At 37.1% G+C, this 14398-nt stretch overlaps 1 protein-coding gene across 2 annotated transcripts in view; it reads left to right on the forward strand.

Annotated features, from left to right (window-relative positions):
• jph1a (junctophilin 1a) overlaps window positions 1-11337 on the forward strand; it is a 52846-nt gene extending 41509 nt beyond the window's left edge. Inside the window, exons 4-6 of one of the 2 annotated variants that reach the window (XM_047349437.1) lie at window positions 5520-6253; window positions 8663-8759; window positions 8887-11337. In XM_047349437.1, the coding sequence (XP_047205393.1) occupies window positions 5520-6253; window positions 8663-8743 (815 nt within the window). In that variant the 3' untranslated portion in view covers window positions 8744-8759; window positions 8887-11337. The remainder of the gene's footprint in view (window positions 1-5519; window positions 6254-8662; window positions 8760-8886) is intronic. The other variant, XM_047349436.1, reaches the window with a different exon arrangement.
• Window positions 11338-14398: the final 3061 nt, after the last annotated feature.

Genomic DNA, 14398 nt, shown 5'->3' on the forward strand with positions numbered 1-14398 from the left:
TTGAAATAGCACCTAACCTTCATTATTCAGATATTTAGTCATTCCCACAAACATTTAGAAAGGCTCTTTGCCAGATATTAACATTTTAAAATTATTTCATATACTTGTAAAACAAAAATTTATTTTATTTGTCTTGGACAGTATGCAGTGAGTAAGTTCTTATGTATACATGCATACAGTGGCTGTCAAAAGTCCATATTTCTCTGTTAAAATGCAAGGTTTTTCTGATTTAAAAAAATAGGACAATGAAAATGTGAAATTTAATCAGTGCAACTAAACCTGTCCAAACATATGAAGAAAACAGTAGGCTGTTGTCACAGAATTTAACCAGTACTGGTTGGGAACGCCTGTTGCCCCTTCAATGATGCTGTTGGCCTCTTAGCAGCCTCCCTGGCCAGTCTCTGTCTCAAAACTACAACTTTTTGATCAAATAACTGATGTCTGTCTATACTATAAAATGGTATATGTTTAAATCCTGTTGGCATTCCTTTCCTGACTGATGCATTTGGATGAAATACCTTTGGAGGCTTTGTAATCTCTCTGCAAATGATGGTTTTAGTTTTTTCAAGACACTTTGAAAAACTATTTCAGGTGACCACCACATGAAGCTTATGGAGAGAATGCTAAGGGTGCAAAGCAGTAATCCAAGCAAAGTGTGGCTTTTTTAAAGAATCTAAAATATAAAAATAGTTATTTCACACTTTTTGTTTACTATATTATTCCATGTGGGTTCATTCACAGTTTTATTGCATTCGATAAGAATCTACAATGTAAACATTACTGAAAATAAAGAGACCCATTGGTTGAGAAAGTGTATGTAAAACATTTGATTGATAGTGTATGCAGAATTAAAATCCAATAGAGATCTACTACTGGTGAAACTAAGGTTTGAAAACTTTTGAACACGCTTACTACAATGTTTGTCTCAATTAAGACGCAAATCATACAGTTCAAAACCTTTTGAACAAGAGGCTCATGGGAGTTGCAAAAAGTTGCTTTTCTAACTTCCTGTAGTGGGTAGCTGTGCTGTAGACTTAATGCAAGTTTGTAAGTGTCAACAGCAAGTGAAGATTTAGTTTTTAATGTGTTGTTTTATTTCTGTTTCTAAATAAAAGCACCACAAGTAACAACATTTTTGATAATATCTTAATTTTTGAAAAATAAAGTGTTTTATTTTTTCCTTGCTGCTTGTGTAACCCTAATGTGAAGTTGTCATGTCCTTAATCCACCACAAGGGGTGATGTTTCAGCAAACCCCACTTTCCACATTTACTCAATTTGGCATATTTTAGCAAATTTACCATATTTAGCAATATTTTCTGTTGCAATGTTAACTATTTTACTTGTAAATTGTAAAAAAAAAAAAGTGTACATTTTGCAAACACACTCATAGGAATAGATGCAACAAGCAAATTAAAGTATTTTGAATATTTTTGTCAAGCCAACTAAGGTGCGGTGCTATAGGGGTTAATTTGATTCAAATTGGTCACATGGGCTTCAGAAAAATTAATGCTTTGGTTAAAAGTTTCATGTTTACAAAACATACTATGGGGCCTTACCTGTACTACTTTGTTGTCGGAAAGGTAATGGCGTGACGCATTTCAAAGTTTTGTAAATTTCTTCACTTTGAAAATGTCAGAATATGTCCACTAAGCATTATATCATGTATATGCTGGTGTTCATATGACCTTCTATGGGATAGAGCTTACATTTAAGATATTGCATACATGTTGAAATGTGATTTCTATTTGGTATAATTTTTTTCTGTGTACCAGTACTAAAGTTTTTGAACTAATTATGGTGACAATAAACAGTGTTCTACTTTGGAGTGAATAGGTGCTGCAAATTGCAAAGATTTCTAGGAAAAACCATTTCTTGCAAGACAGAGTGAAAATTTTAGTCTCTTCTCCAGGCATGATGTTATTTCCTGCTTGTATGCATGCTGCACCATCAGCCTGTGCCAGTCAGGCATGTCAAATGGGAGAACAAAATGAAAAACTTTAAAAGCTTTTTTTATTTTGGTTTGTGGCAAAAAACAAATTTGTACAAAGGTTGTTTTTAACCTGTTAAGCCCTGAGAGGCTTTAGAGCAATTTCCCCCTGAAATGCATGATTCTTACAATATTATCATCTTAACTAAAGATGTGCTGTAAGTAAAATAGATCATGGATAAAAAATGGACAGTGCAGGTGCATTTCATTTCCAATAAGTACATGGTGACATACTTTACCAGCAAACCACTTAAATGAACTATTTGAGATTCAGATGCTTGGAGACATTTTTTTCTGTGGTTACTGTTGTCTGATAGTCTGACAAGGCATCAGGGAAGCCCTGTCATCTTTTATAAAGAAAAACAGCCTTGCGTAGGTGTTTGATCGTCAGCTCTTCAAAAACTTAAGTGGTAATTAACAATAACGGTCATTTAAAAATGTCTTATAATATGGAATTATGAAGTACAGGCTGGCTAGGAAGGTTTGACTGAATGAAGTCTAATACCCACTGGCAATAAATGTGAAAACTGGTCAGTGTCATGTTTTTGTTTTTTGTTTTTTGCAGAAAAAGCTTCTCTTTTTTTAACCGCTGTTCAAATCATATTAAGGTCAGGAGGAGTTAGGCTGGGTCATAAAGGGCTGATCTGTTATGTTTTGTATAGCTGTATGATTGCCGACATTTGTGTGTGAGGAGGAGAGAGTGCTCATGTTTTGCTAAGAGTGCACTGGAGCAGAAAATGTGCTGTGGATTAACATAAGCAGAACTGGCAAACTGCTGCAGTTTGGACAAAAGCTTGAATTCTAGTAGGATTAAAGAGGCAACAATGATCTCAGAAGGAATATGGGAATGGTGGAAAATATTGTTTTTGACATATACAGGCCCATCAGCAAATTAGAATATCATTGAAAAGCTAGTTTATTTCTGCACCCATCATATAGATTCATTACAAACAGAGCATTAAATCTCAGGCATTTATTTCTGGTCGTTTTGATAATTATGGCTTAGAGCTACTGAAAACCCAAAATCTATTTTCTCAAAACATTTTATATTAAATAAGAAAATAAAAAAGAATATCTAATGCAGACATTTCAGTCTATTGTAAGGTATGTTCATGTGCTGTACATTTAATACTCAGTCTGGCCTGTTTTTGCATGTATGAGCAGCCTCCTGACAATATGCCATAGATTGTTTGTGAGGTTTAGTTTTGACAAGTTTGATTGATAATCAAGCACAGTAATACCATGGTCATTAAAACAAGTATTGGTGCTTTCAGCAGTTCGTATAGCTGTCTGGTCTTGCTGGAAAAAGAAATCAGCATCTCAAATTAGCCTGTAGAGGGAAATTAAGTGTTCTACAATTTCCTTGAAGCTCTCACTCTGACTCTCAGTCAAACTCTGCCCCAAACTCTAGACTGAGATTTACTTCACTATCCTGTCAAGGCAGTAGTCATTGTTGTTGCTGGTGCACTTTTTCCCTACCGCACGTTTTCCATCCACTCAACTTCCCATTGATATTGTTGGAAACAGCACTCTGTGAATAGCCAGCTTCTTCAGCAATGACCTTTCGGGCTTCCCTTGGTGCTCAGTGACTGTCTGCTGGACAGTGGCCACAACATGACATTCCTTTATTAAAAAATATTTTTTTGTTGGTCTTAAGTAATTTTTCATTTGTCTTATGCAATGTTACAACCTCTGAGAAACTGAAATTTAATTGTAATTTAGATAGGGCTTCATGGTGGTATAGTTGTTGGCACTGTTGCCTGTTGCCTTGCAGCAAAAAGGTCTGGTTTGAATCCAAGCCTGGGGTCTTTTTGCATGGAGTTTACATGTTCTGCTCTGTGAGAACCCATACATGCACAGGGAGTATTTGGGAGTGTGTGCATGATTGTTTGTCCTGTATCTCTCTGTGTTGCCTTTTAATGCATTAGCGACCTGTCCAGGTTTTACCCTGCCTCTCAGGTTGTACCCCGCCTCTTGCCCAATGACCACTGGAGACCCTGCAATGATATAGAGTGGATGGATGAATGAATTTCGTTAGCCGTAAGCTATAGTCACAATTCTTCTTAGTCAAAATCAGTCAAACTTAACAGAAGTAAATGCTTGAAATATATTACTCTTTGTGTTATAACTTTATATAATATATGAGCTTTACTCTTTTTATTTTTTTTTTAGTTACTGGAGTAAATTGCTTTTTTATTACATTCATTAAGATGTATATGTAACGTAAATGACAAAAAACACTTCACTAGTCTACCTGTTTTTGTTTATGTGTCACAGTCATAACAAGAAACATGGCATGTTATAATGTCTTTTTTTAGAAGATCGCACATAAAAAACACAAACGTTGCTTGCGTTCCAGTGCAGGTTCCCATTGACTTGACATAATTCACTGGGTAAATACCTCCAAGTCCAATGCAGAGGATGTACACCAGCTCAAATTTCTTAAAAGCAAAAGTTACTTAATACCAATTCTTCTGTGTGCAAGTTTATCTGAATCACATAAAAATAATTTTCATTGCAGCATCCAGCCTGCAAGGATTTGAAGCTAGGGGTCATTTAAATGCCGAAAACCATAGAGAAAATCCCTGGATAACCTCCCCCCCCCCCAGAATCTGTCCCCAAATAAAGAGAAATTACTCAGTCCCGCCCATGCAGCCATAACTCTTATTGAGCTATGGTGTGAAATTAAGCTGGGAAGATATGTTAAGTCCCACAAATGTTTACATGTCCCTGTTTCTCTTTGTAGTGGGTCTTACTGGGCATGGTGGTTCAGAAACACATTAGGAATGCCACACAGCTAAAAGATACTTGGAGATTATGAGTACTGGAGGCCCCCAGTATTCTACAGTAAGGCTGTTTACACAGATATAGGACTGGTTATACTTTCCCCTTTGATTGGGATATTTGCATACCAGCTGCTTCAAGTGTGTATTTTATTAAGAAATAAATAAAAAGCATGACTGTAAGACACAGCTGTAAAACGTTTTCGACCTAATGATTCATTAATCAATACCAATTTTGTGTATCAAAAAAGGTACTCTGCGATAACGTTTTTTTCCTTTTCATGTGATTTCCTAAATGTTTTTGTAAATTTGTAATTTGTAAATTATACGGAAAGCTATTAAGAAATTCTCATGTACAAAATGAAGACATTAGGCCAAATGCCAGTTGAGAAGATTTATTAAGTTTGTACTGTGATTGCTCTGCGATACTGACTGTTCCTGGCTTTTAGTTTGATATTAAAGGTGAATTGGAAAACTAATGTAGCCAAATACAATCAACATTTTGGCATGAAGTTCTGAAAAGCACCAGAGGTAAAATGAGATCAGATAGTGCACAGGACAGAAAAGGAAATTTCATTAATGAATTGGGAGTTCTTTTCCAATTAAAGTATCAATTATGTTAGCAAGATGGTTTCCCAACAGTTATAAAAGTTACAATTGTATTTTCTTGTTAAATATTCTCAGTAATGATTCAAAGTAGAATGAGGCCCCCATAAAAATGACTGTTACTTCTCTTTTCCTTTCCAGGACCGGATTACATAAAACAACAATTAAAAGAACCAGTGGAAATTAAAGAGGTCCCTGTTGAAAAGAAGGAAAAGTCCCCTCATGATTCCCCCCACTTTTACCGCAAAGGCACAACTCCACCCCATTCTCCTGTGGCCAGTCCTGCAGCCACTCCTCCCCCCTCACCTAAGACTAGCAAGAACATTGCCCAGATTGGCAACAGCATCAGCCACAAACCGAGCAAAGAGGAAAAACCATCCCGTAAGATAAGCAAAGAAGAAAAATCAAGTTATAAGACCAGCAAGGATGAGCGATCTAGCAGGAAGCTGAGTAAAGAAGAGAGGCTGTCCTTCACTGATGGCCCCAAGACTTCTCATGCACATATTGAAGCTCCTCCTAAACCATTTAAAGCTGAGCAATCAACCCCAGTGTCTGCGCCTCCTTCACAGCCTCCTACCCTTCCAGTGAATGGACAGCTCCACTCTGAGTACCACAGTTACTACGTCAAGGCCCCTCCACGGGGCCCTCCACCTCCTGAACCTGAGGAAGCAGAAGAAGAGCCTAGTGCCCAGGCTCTGGCACGTTTGCCCCCACAACCTAAGTCCTACAGCTCCCCTACCCCTACTCCTAAGCCACCTTCCATTCGGGAGAGCAAGAGTGACCCAAAACTCAGGAAGCAAGATTCCCTAAAACCAAAGAGCCTTGCAGACACAAAGAAAGCAAGCATGGAGATTGCAGAAAGCACCGAAGAAACAGTAAGTACATTGTAGTGCAGGGGTACTCAAATAAAATATAAAGGTCCACAATGACAGTTTTCAAATAGTCAAAGGTCCATTTATTTTAATTGGTCAAGCCACAAGCCTGAACTCTCATGTTCAAAACAAAATGTTCTTTTCATTCAAAAAAACAAACATACATACATATTGAAATAAAATGTAATTTTCATTACAATATAAATTTTAGTAGTTGAAAAAGAACCCCCTGCAAAAAAGAAATTTAAATTAAGCACATTGGTCTTGTGCTGGTTGTAGGTAGAATAAACATAAAATGTTAAGTCTGTTCCTCTTTAAACTGCCGATTTTTGATGTCCACCTTTTTTTTTACCGGGGAACTTGACAGCATGCCATTTTTACTCAAACTCAGCGGACCGCTGCTCAGCAACGTCAACAATGTCATTTTTTTCTAAATACCATTCTCGCTGCAGCGGTGAACTCTCTTTGAATCAGTAACAGCCCATCAATGCATTGTTGTCACATCTTTAGCAAGTGCTAGCCAAACCAAAGTCACACAGTGACTGTTTTCAGACCTGGCAAATCCGGACCGGATCAACACCCAGCATTGGGATTCAAGGCATATGTGTTTTCCCTTATCAGGATCCGGACTGACCGCAGGCTGCAGGCATTAAATAGGAGTCCAGATATAGACAGCTCGCAAGCCGGATGTACACTGCGGGTCGCCATTTGAGGGCCACTGCTGTAGTCTAACCAAAGTCCACGGTAGTCCTTAACACCACAGTCCCTGAAGCATCAAACATTTTTGCCGACACCAAAGTGCCTTGTCCGTCTCGACTTTTTAGGGTAGAAATAGTGCTGTCTACCATTAGATGTTTCATACCACCAACTATTTGTCAGTTCATACTATTCAGCAGAAATGCCTGAACAAGAATGTCCGGCCATTAGTTTGTGACTTTAAGATTAAAAGCACTTGGTTAATACCGTAGGGCGAGGATCAAAACACACCAGCAAGTCCACTTTTGTAAGGCTCAAATTAATGCTTTGGAGTGGCCTAATCAGACTGAAGTCTGTATTTAAATCTGATTGATGGCACGACGTTTAACAAGCCGTTCCTCCACATCGATGTAAAATACTAAGTTCCAGCATTCAGAAAGACTTGATGGCAGTTGTAGCCTCGAAGGGTGGGATAACCAGTTATTAGCTTTAGGGGGCAAATACGTTTTTGCATAGGAAGAGGTCAGTTTTGAATAGCTTTTGTCTTTATTTTAAAACATCATTGGTGCTTACTCTAGTCATCTTTGTCATATTAAAACATGTTTGAGGATCTGAAACATTTAGGTGTGACAAAAAGCAAAAAACATAGGAAATGTGTTGTGGGCAAATACGTTTTCCTGGTACAGTGTAAGACTCCACTAAATAATATACCTTTGCAGGAGTTGCTTAGAGTTATTCTGGTTAGAGCAGAGTTTATAACCTGTCATATTTTGTAAGAACTGATTTAATCAGATCAGGATCTGATTAAATCAGAACAGAAAATTTGTATTAAATGGTTCAAGTACATGGACACTAAATGTTTTTTTTGCAGGTCTGAAATAAAAGTAGCACGGGATAAAATTGGGGTACGATTTGGCAAAGGGGCAAAATCATTCAAAGCTGATCAAGACTTTTTCCCTTCTGAATTATTTGCCAGCAACCTACGACTTTAATAACAGTTCCCTTGTATAAATATTTAAAAAGAAACTTGCTATGGGTGACATTCTAATTTTTCTACAGGCCTAGTTAAGTTTGTGATTTAGTTACAGCTCTAGTCCACTCTTGAGTATGTGTACACAGATAAACAACAAATATAATGTCTGCATTAAGAATAGAGGGGATTATGGTTTCATCACCTCAGATTTAGATTTTACCACTGCTATGTATATTTGTGACGGTTCACAGTGAATGGTGGCAAAGCTGAGCACAATATAAAGAGTATACAATATAGTGATAGAGTTGGTAAATCTGTGATACTTTCAAACACAGTAATAACTATTTTAAGACCTATGTGTTTCTTTTTATTCTGTCCCCTTTTAAGCTGTTGTTCATTAAGCTTCTGTTGGTTAAGCTAACCACAGGTTGCTAACTTTAGTATTTGGTAATTGGGTAAGTTTTTGTAAAGATAACCTACTTTGTTTTTAATATGAGGAGGAAATACCCAATTTTTAACTTGTTTAATGTCTAAAATGATTTCTTGAGTGAGCCAAGTGACTTTTAACTTCTGTTTTTGCTGTCTACGCAATGCTAAGGTTACTAGTTGCTAGCCAAAGCTTAATTTTACCGTACAGGCAAGACTGTTTTTAATCCCTTTCAACTAACTAGTGTTTAAATAAAGTAGTAATTTTTTTTTTTTTTTTTTACTGTATAGACTAACGTTACTTTTTGTTTTTGCAGGGTCCTAATTCAATCCTTGTTGCTATGGTAATGCTGTTGAATATTGGCCTTGCAATTATATTTGTCCATTTTCTGACATGATGAAGCTGTTTCTATGGTAAGTTCATTTATATAGAACATTATGTTCAATATTTTCGTAATTAGGTGAAAAGCAAACATGATAAGCTGCACGTGGTCTATAAAGATATCTTTTTTCTATCTGTTTATATCTGAAATTTGACAAGGGGCCAATTAATTCCAGACTGCTCTACATTGCAGTGAAACCATGGCAACTGGTACAGTTGCATTGCCGGCCTTGAAAAGTGAAAATGGCACCAGGGAGAAACAGAGGTGGCCGGAGGTGTTTAGGAATCAGCATGACACTGAAGAGAATCAGGAGAGAGGCATCACTACTATCAAACTGTCTTTGGCCTTCTTTAGGGCCAGCCCTGTCAATTAGCACTCCTTTGGCTTCTGTATTAGCAGAAGTGAAATGTTATTTCTAGTGAGTTTAAAAAAGAAGAAAAATGTTCAGAAAAACCAAACATACAAAGTATGAAATAAGAAGTTATTGAAACCTACATGTGTGCTGACCCAAGCTCAGGTCTCTGTAGCTCACTCTTACTGCCTTGGCAGAGATAGCAGTGTGCTGACGGACCTTGCTGGAGGAGTGTGGAGATGCACTTTTAGTTGACGGGAGCAAACAGCTGCCTTTCTATTTTACCATCTGACGTTTTGATGGGGAGATGTGAGCCCAGCCCCAGGGCGGCCAAGAGAGTAAGAGAGACAGAGGCTAAGGGGGGCGGTGTTGGTGGAAGGGGCTTGGGGCTCGGGTGTTTGGAGGGTTTTACTGGGGTTAAAGCCACTCTTGCAAGAGCAAACCATGCACGACCGTTGCCAGCAGTCAGTGCTTGCACGGTCACTAGCCAGTCTTACTCTGTTAACCCAAACATCCCTGTAGCTTTCTCAAGCTCCGTCCATTGTAATCCAAGATACACTGCTTTTGAAACACTCCCCGTGCATGGTACAGTTTTAAATCTTTTGTTTGTTGTTCTCATGAAGCTTTTTATTCTCAGTTGTCCTCCAAATGTTGACTACTTGCATTCTTATGCTTGTAGAAATCTCGTCGGAGGATGAGTAAAATCAAATTTGTTTTCCCGTTTTATTTAAATTTTACTCATGTCTAACAATTTAGCTGTAATTTGACATTACACATCCATGTTACTTAAAGTGCAATATGTTTATTTTTTTCAAAGGCTGATAATCTGTTTTGCCAGAGATAGTGTTCTGCTATTCTTATAAAATCAGTTTTTATTTGTCAGACACAGGTAATTTGAATAGCCTGGTTTGTTGAAATACAGCATTCATTAATGGCAGGAATTGTGATGATAAACTTGGTTTATTATTGAAAAGGCAGACAGCTCTGAGAGAGTGAAGTAACAAATGTCTTATATTATTTATGAAATGAGAAGAGGAAATAATATATTTTATTGTACATGCCTATACCCTTCCGCTTTAATGAAGTTCATTGTTCACTTTCACTGTTTCACACCACGACTAAGATGCAAAACTGCAGCTCCCCAAAGCTGCTTGAGTAAAAAGGCCCAGCCGTGCATGTGTATGAGACTGGATTTTGTGGACAGTGAAAGTTTATTCAGGTTTAGACCATGGGGAATGTGGATTCAGGGAGAAGAAGATATGCCTTTTAGAAGTCTTTAACAGTGCTCCTGTTTACCTCAAAAGAGATGAGGAAGGGAGGGAAGGGAAATAGATGCCATCCTTGTCTTAACTCTGTTGTAGGGGGGGATGTTTTGACTGTTGTCATCACCTGAACCATGCTTTTGACTTGCTTCATCCTAGCTGCTTGTAGTTTTTGTTGCGGGTATGGCATGAGTTTCTTTGATTTCCAAAGTGGTTATTTATATGGTGGATGTTTTACTGTCAACTCTACAAAGATGGATTATTTATTCATTGTACAACTGATGTATTTGTTAAAACATTGGTCATCGCAAAAAAAGGGCTTAAAATATATATATTTAGGTTTTAATGTCTGGAAATCTGTTTTGAAGGTTAGATTTGATTGTTGTCAATAATTAAAACGAGCAGCAAAAAGTCAGTTTAGAACAATTCTTGTACCAGTTTGGCGTTTGGGCAAACTACTGAAAAACCTACTAGCTACTGAAATTAACTTGTAATATTCTGTAGACAATAAAAAGGGCAAAATTAGTCTTTTAGAAGGTTTAACACAACAGCCTGTTTGTTGGATATTTTTTTTGAAATACAACATTGCATGTTGGAGACATTTCTATATAGATTATTATATACTGTTTGTAAGGATTTTTACAGAGTACAATCCAGAATCTGGTATGAGTCGGTATTTTTCTAACAATTTGCACACCTGTATTTTGACAATGAAGATAACCTTTGCTTGTAATTGGTAATGTAATGCACATATGATAATGTTTGAAAGTGGAAAAAAAACTTAGATATTTTGTTTCTAATTGGTCATACTGTATGTACCATTTGGGGATGTGAAAGGCAGATGTACTTGTTTTGAGGATTTTATGAAAAGAAAAAAACAAGGAACTGTGGGAGAGTTTTGATATGTTAAGGTTTATGATGCCCCACTGATTTGTGCAAAGTCTTTGGAGATAAAGTTATGTGTATAAAATAAAGTTATGCCTTGTTAAACAAAATGACGCATTGGTTTGGTATTTTCATTACCGTCACCATTAAAATCATTGCTGTCCCCCTCAAACAGGAGGATTTTAAGCTATTGTTCTTTTTTGTTTTTACTCTTTTATTTATACTCCGCACAGTAATGACTTAAATCAAGAAGCCTTCTCTTTAAACTGTCAATTATTGTTATGTCTGGACTTTGACCATGCCCTTCTAACACATTAATGTTGTCCTACTGGAAGGTGAACCTTCCCCCAACTCTTATGTTTATTGCATCCTGTTACAGGTTTTCTTCCAGGATTGGCCTTTGTTTACCTTCATCAAGCTTTCCATCAACTGTGACCATGATGCTTCTGCCACCAGGTTTTGCTGTGAAGATGATGTCTTCAGAGTGATGTGCAGTGTTATTTTTTCCTCCGTACATAGTATAGGACTTATTTGACAAGAGCACCTTCTTCTGCATATTTTGTGTTTATAATTGCCTTCTTTTTATCAGTGTCTTTCTTCTTTCTGGCATTGATAGTCATCTTACTGACAGATTCTCCAACCGGAAATGTGGATCTCTACAGCTCCTCCAGAGTTACCATGGGTCTTTTGGCTGTTTCTCTAAATAATAATCCCTTTGTAAAGTGTGCCATATCTTGGCGAGTTTGCAGTTTTGCCAAACTGTTTACCTTTTTGGTCGATAATCTGAACCCTGCTTAAAACTTCTTCACATCTTTATTCCTGATCTCTCATGTATTCATTGGTCTTCTTAATGCTATTTGTTCACTAATATTCTCTACCAAACATTCACAGAACAGCTGGATTTATACTGAGATTGTGTTACACACAGGTGGACAAACTTAGGTTAACTAATTAAGTGACGTTTGAAAGCAATTGGTAGCACTGGAGTTTGTTTGGGGGTTTTAGAGTAAAGGTTGGTTGAAAACAACACCACACTTTTCAGGTTTTTATTTGTAAACAGAGGTAGTAAAGTATGTATAATTATCCATCCACTTTCACTAAGACTATAGGTGCATCTTAAATCAGTTAAATATGTTGATTGGGCTTTTCAAACAATATGTTTAAAGAAAAAGAGCCTGATACAAGTTATTCAAGAAGTCACTGGTTTCCATTAAAAGAAAAAACAAGAGATGGAGATGAATTAGGACATTTCAAGATTCCCACGTATGTGCTTGTATCCAGTCTTGTAATCACTTCTGTGTATCTCCAAGCTAAACATTGGCCTTATTTTAACCTTCTCATAATGAGATCCAGGGGGAAAGACCAGGCATGGAATCAAAGCATCTCAGTAGGTGTCTCCCCTTAGCCATGTAAGCTAAGGCAGGTGCTGCAGTTTGTCTCAAGACAGTTCACACTGTTTGCACTTGTAGTGTTGCCATGTCGTGTATATGCTGTGCTTCCTGAAATTGGAACACACAGGAAAAAAAAACAGGAACTTTTTCCTTTTACTTGTTATGGTTTAGGCGGTTTGGCCTTCAAAGGAATATTCTAGAGAGCACGTAGAACCCCTATGTGAGGCAGAACTTGTCACTAATAGTATAGAATATCTCTGTTACTATTCTAATATGGCACAGCTAGCTGGAAAAGATTTGGTTGCACCAGCCGTCTTGGACAAATATAAACCAGACCCTTTTAAGTCCTAGCTACCTGCGGGGTATTTCACAAATTGCAGGGACAGCTACAATTCAGACCCACGGGGCTATTCTGCAGTTTATATTGAAGGGAAATGAATCAGATTGTGAACAGAAAAGTTGTGTGCTCCAACAATAACATTGGGTAATGGAGCTTTAAATGCTGTACCTTTATTTGAGGCTCTCAAATAAAGTTGGGATTTTCTGAAAACCTCCCACAACTACAAGTAAATTAGTGGAAATAAAATTAAACAGGTGGAAATAAATAAAAAAAAGAAGAGTAGTAATAAAGAAATGTTTTTTTAATCTAATCCATAGCAGAGAATGAGAAGATAAAAACATGTATGCACACTACCGGTCAAAGGTTTTAGAACACCTTTTTCATTTAATGGTTTTCTTTAGGCTTATGACTATTTACATTGTACGTAGATTCTCAATGAAGGCATCAAAACAGTGAATGAACACAATTATGTGTAATTATGCAATTATGTAGCAAACCAAAAATTGTAAAATAACTTTAAATATGTTATATTTTAGAATCCTTAAAGTAGCCACCCTTTTCTGTAATGACTGAAATACTAATCTCTGGCCGTCTCTCAATGAACCTCTGGGTAGTTCTTTCAAGACTCTTTGAAAACCATTTCAGGTGACCACCTCATGATGTTTATGGAGAGAATGCCAAGAGAGCAAAGCAGTCATCAAAGCAAAGGGTGGCTATTTTGTGAAAATATAAAATATAAAAAATGTTTAGAGTTATTTGACACTTTGTTTACTACATAATTCCATGTGTGTTCATTCACTTGTTTGTTGTCTCTGGTAAGAATCTACAATTTAAATATTCATAAAAATAAAGAGACCCATTAAGTGAGAAAAGAATATATACAGGTCCTTCTCAAAATATTAGCATATTGTGATAAAGTTCATTATTTTCCATAATGTCATGATGAAAATTTAACATTCATATATTTTAGATTCATTGCACACTAACTGAAATATTTCAGGTCTTTTATTGTCTTAATACGGATGATTGTGGCATACAGCTCATGAAAACCCAAAATTCCTATCTCACAAAATTAGCATATTTCATCCGACCAATAAAAGAAAAGTGTTTTTAATACAAAAAACGTCAACCTTCAAATAATCATGTACAGTTATGCACTCAATACTTGGTCGGGAATCCTTTTGCAGAAATGACTGCTTCAATGCGGCGTGGCATGGAGGCAATCAGCCTGTGGCACTGCTGAGGTCTTATGGAGGCCCAGGATGCTTCGATAGCAGCCTTTAGCTCATCCAGAGTGTTGGGTCTTGAGTCTCTCAACGTTCTCTTCACAATATCCCACAGATTCTCTATGGGGTTCAGGTCAGGAGAGTTGGCAGGCCAATTGAGCACAGTGATACCATGGTCAGTAAACCATTTACCAGTGGTTTTGGCACTGTGAGC

The sequence above is a fragment of the Girardinichthys multiradiatus genome, chromosome 21 (assembly GCF_021462225.1).
Source record: "Girardinichthys multiradiatus isolate DD_20200921_A chromosome 21, DD_fGirMul_XY1, whole genome shotgun sequence".
NCBI classification, from domain to species: Eukaryota; Metazoa; Chordata; class Actinopteri; order Cyprinodontiformes; family Goodeidae; genus Girardinichthys; species Girardinichthys multiradiatus.